Genomic DNA, 1719 nt, shown 5'->3' on the forward strand with positions numbered 1-1719 from the left:
GAGGGGGAGGTTGTTTTGTTTGTACCAGTTTCACTGATCATATGAGTACTATTGAAGGAAACGAGGACCATGAAAAGCTCTGACCAACACTTTCAGTTTGGTTCTTCTATGGATCCTCATTACTTCATCTTCATGTTGAAGCTAAACAAACTGGGAAAATTGATTTACCCTGAGGTGTGAAACTAGTTGCTACAATCAGACTGAATTAGGAATAAGAAGTTCTCTCTGCTCTGTCTCAGGTTTTGGCAGGCAAGGGCCGTTGAGAGTTTTTTACGAGGCACCACTTCCTATGCGGACCAGATCTTTCTGCTAAAGAGAGGACTTTTGGAGGTGACCTTCATATTTTCTTTAGCCCAAGTGCCTCACTAAACAACACAGCCCACATGAAGCCTCAGGCAGCGGCAGCAGGCGAGGGGCTTTCCTAGCCCACTGCAGCCACCGGCATGCTGGGAGAGAGGGAGCAGATTAGCTGTGACTACTAGTCTCTCCTCACCCCTTCCCCTCCCCTGCTCTTCCCTACCTGCCCTGCCACCTTCCTGTTCCTATTACGCTGCCTTCCTGTTCCTGAGGCGCTGCGCCACTTCTCTTCCATGCCAGACTGCTCCCTGTGCTAAACATTAACCGGTAATGCATTACCAATATAAATATACTTCTTGTTTAAAAATTTAACCTTTCATATCCATAGTAACAAACTCAATGGGAGTTCTCAAATGTTGTTAAATTATTGATAATAGGAATCTAAATACTATACAGGGTCATAGTAACTAGATTTTGGTTAGATTTAAAACTGATTTTCTGAGTGGTTTGGATCTTAGGTTTAAATCTCTCATGCTCTGGAGACTGCTGTTGAAAAATTCCAAAATGCTTCTCTAATTTTATCATGTCAGAATCAAACAAGGAAAAACTTTTGAAGCAGAAGCTTGACTACAAGCATTAGACTTTGTTTACTAGTGACTTGAGCTAAAATGTGGAGCTAATATGCTTTCTTCTTTCGCCAGCATATTCTCTATTGCATTGTTGACAGCGAATGCAAATCACGGGACGTGCTTCAGAGTTACTTTGACCTTCTGGGAGAATTGATGAAATTCAATATTGATGCGTTCAAGAGGTTCAACAAATACATCAACACAGATGAGAAGGTAAACCTGAAGAAACTTGTGCTGTGGGCCAAATGCCAGTCTGACATAACTGGTTACAGTGTGGGGTTAATTTGATACTCTGGGTCTGACTGAGGTATAGTAGATGGATAAAATGTAACGTAGCTGTTGTGCCTCTGTTTACAAGCACTACAGCAGGGGTCTCCAACCTTTTTGAATGTTGGGCCAGATCACGAACTTTTTATCACCCAGTGGGCCAGCGAGCCATATTCAAAGACCTCACAGGAAGTGACATCACATCAGGAAGTGATGTCACGTGACCTTTGACACCAATGAAGTTGCAGGAAGTGACAGTGAAATGGGTCTAAATAACCAGTTCAAAACTCTCCCGCTATAGCATCCACCTCTGCCACTGTTTGGGACAGGACACTGAGCTAGATGGATCATGGGGCTGACCAAGCATGGCACTTTTTATGCTCTTATGTTCAGAAGCTCTTATGTTCTTTGGCTGAGCTTCCAAACTATGGCTGAGATTTGCAAAAAGGGGTAGATAGGCATGTTACAAAGTTGTCATAAAAGATTTGGAGCCCTCTAAATCCCATTCATTTTAATGGAAGTTGGC

The 1719-nt window shown here is 42.9% G+C and overlaps 1 protein-coding gene across 1 annotated transcript in view; it reads left to right on the plus strand.

Moving 5' to 3' along the window:
• TRPC4AP (transient receptor potential cation channel subfamily C member 4 associated protein) overlaps window positions 1-1719 on the plus strand; it is a 28781-nt gene that overhangs the window by 9217 nt on the left and 17845 nt on the right. The window contains exons 7-8 of the mRNA XM_006038626.3: window positions 240-330; window positions 999-1139. Of these exons, the coding sequence (XP_006038688.2) occupies window positions 240-330; window positions 999-1139 (232 nt within the window). The remainder of the gene's footprint in view (window positions 1-239; window positions 331-998; window positions 1140-1719) is intronic.

Source organism: Alligator sinensis, unplaced genomic scaffold (assembly GCF_000455745.1).
Source record: "Alligator sinensis unplaced genomic scaffold, ASM45574v1 scaffold1315_1, whole genome shotgun sequence".
In the NCBI taxonomy this organism is placed as follows: domain Eukaryota; kingdom Metazoa; phylum Chordata; order Crocodylia; family Alligatoridae; genus Alligator; species Alligator sinensis.